The 1,105-nt window shown below is 43.1% G+C and overlaps 1 protein-coding gene across 1 annotated transcript; it reads right to left on the minus strand.

The window, feature by feature from the left end:
• On the minus strand, window positions 1–637 carry LOC108299171 (signal peptidase complex subunit 3-like). Its single transcript, XM_037735971.1, has one exon. It carries the CDS (start codon window positions 542–544, stop codon window positions 17–19), a length of 528 nt encoding a protein of 175 aa, XP_037591899.1. The 5' UTR covers window positions 545–637; the 3' UTR covers window positions 1–16.
• Between the last annotated feature and the right edge of the window lie 468 nt (window positions 638–1,105).

The raw sequence follows: 1,105 nt of genomic DNA on the forward strand, positions 1-1,105 counted from the left end.
TCAAATTCAGAATAATTTAATAACTCTTCGTTATTTCATATGTATCTGGAAATGGGACAGATACGTGTCCTGATGCTGTCACAAGAGGTAGAATGCCAGCATTTGGTACAACATTCCAAGACAGGGTCAAAGTGCCATTCCTGTTTCCCTTGAGACCATTTCCATCGTCAAAGAAAAAATATTTTGTTTTCATATCTTTCAGCAGCAGCTTCGGATTATCACCTCTCAAAACAATCTTGTCCCACAGGACAACTTGGTTCAGAGCATTATTTTTTGTTGAATATTCTGCTGATAAATAAAGAAACAACTGCTTAACATTCCAATCAAATCTATTCTCTAGATCAGCAGTGACATCAAATGTGATAAATCCCAGATCGCTTGTTTCTCTCGGTCCGGTGAAATCTTCTACATTTTTTAGCATGATCCGCACCGGGACGCTCCTGTCTTTGAAGGCGGTGGTGATGAAGCAGCCGAAGGTGAGCGCCGCCATCACGCTCGGTGAGAAGGCGAACAGCGAGCTCGCCCGCGACAGCGCCGTGTTCATCGCGGCAGTCTCCCGCGAGCCCCAGCTCCACACGAACACCCAGGTTCCCGTTCCGGCGGCGTTCCGGCGGCGGACCGGCTCCCTGCGATCCGCGCCGTCTGCGGTATGCGCGTTCCGGGAGCCGGCGATACATTTTTCAACCGATACTGGAAACCCAGGAGATGCAAAGTAAAAATGACATCCGTGATAACATTAAAATCTTCTCATTCTTTTTTTGTTTAATCTTCCCATTCTTCTACATGTTACATCTCTTCATTTGTTGAGGCTTTCTAGTTTTTGTTCTTTGAATCTTGTGACCCTGCAAAATTCACAGATTAATACAAGTAATTTTAAGCATATTTCTTAGGATCATCTACATACATGTTTGTCGTGAATATGGATTGCTTCACATCTTGATTTCCACATTTTATTCCTTTTTATTTGTCTTTCTTTTCATTGTTGCATTGACTAAGGCCTCCAGAATGATAGCGAATAAATGCAGCAAAAGCCGACATTCTTCCCCTATTCTCTGTCTTAGATGAAAAGCGTTTAGTGTTTCACTATTAACCGTGATATTAGCTG

Source organism: Cebus imitator, unplaced genomic scaffold, assembly GCF_001604975.1.
Source record: "Cebus imitator isolate Cc_AM_T3 unplaced genomic scaffold, Cebus_imitator-1.0 Scaffold2571, whole genome shotgun sequence".
Taxonomy (NCBI): domain Eukaryota; kingdom Metazoa; phylum Chordata; class Mammalia; order Primates; family Cebidae; genus Cebus; species Cebus imitator.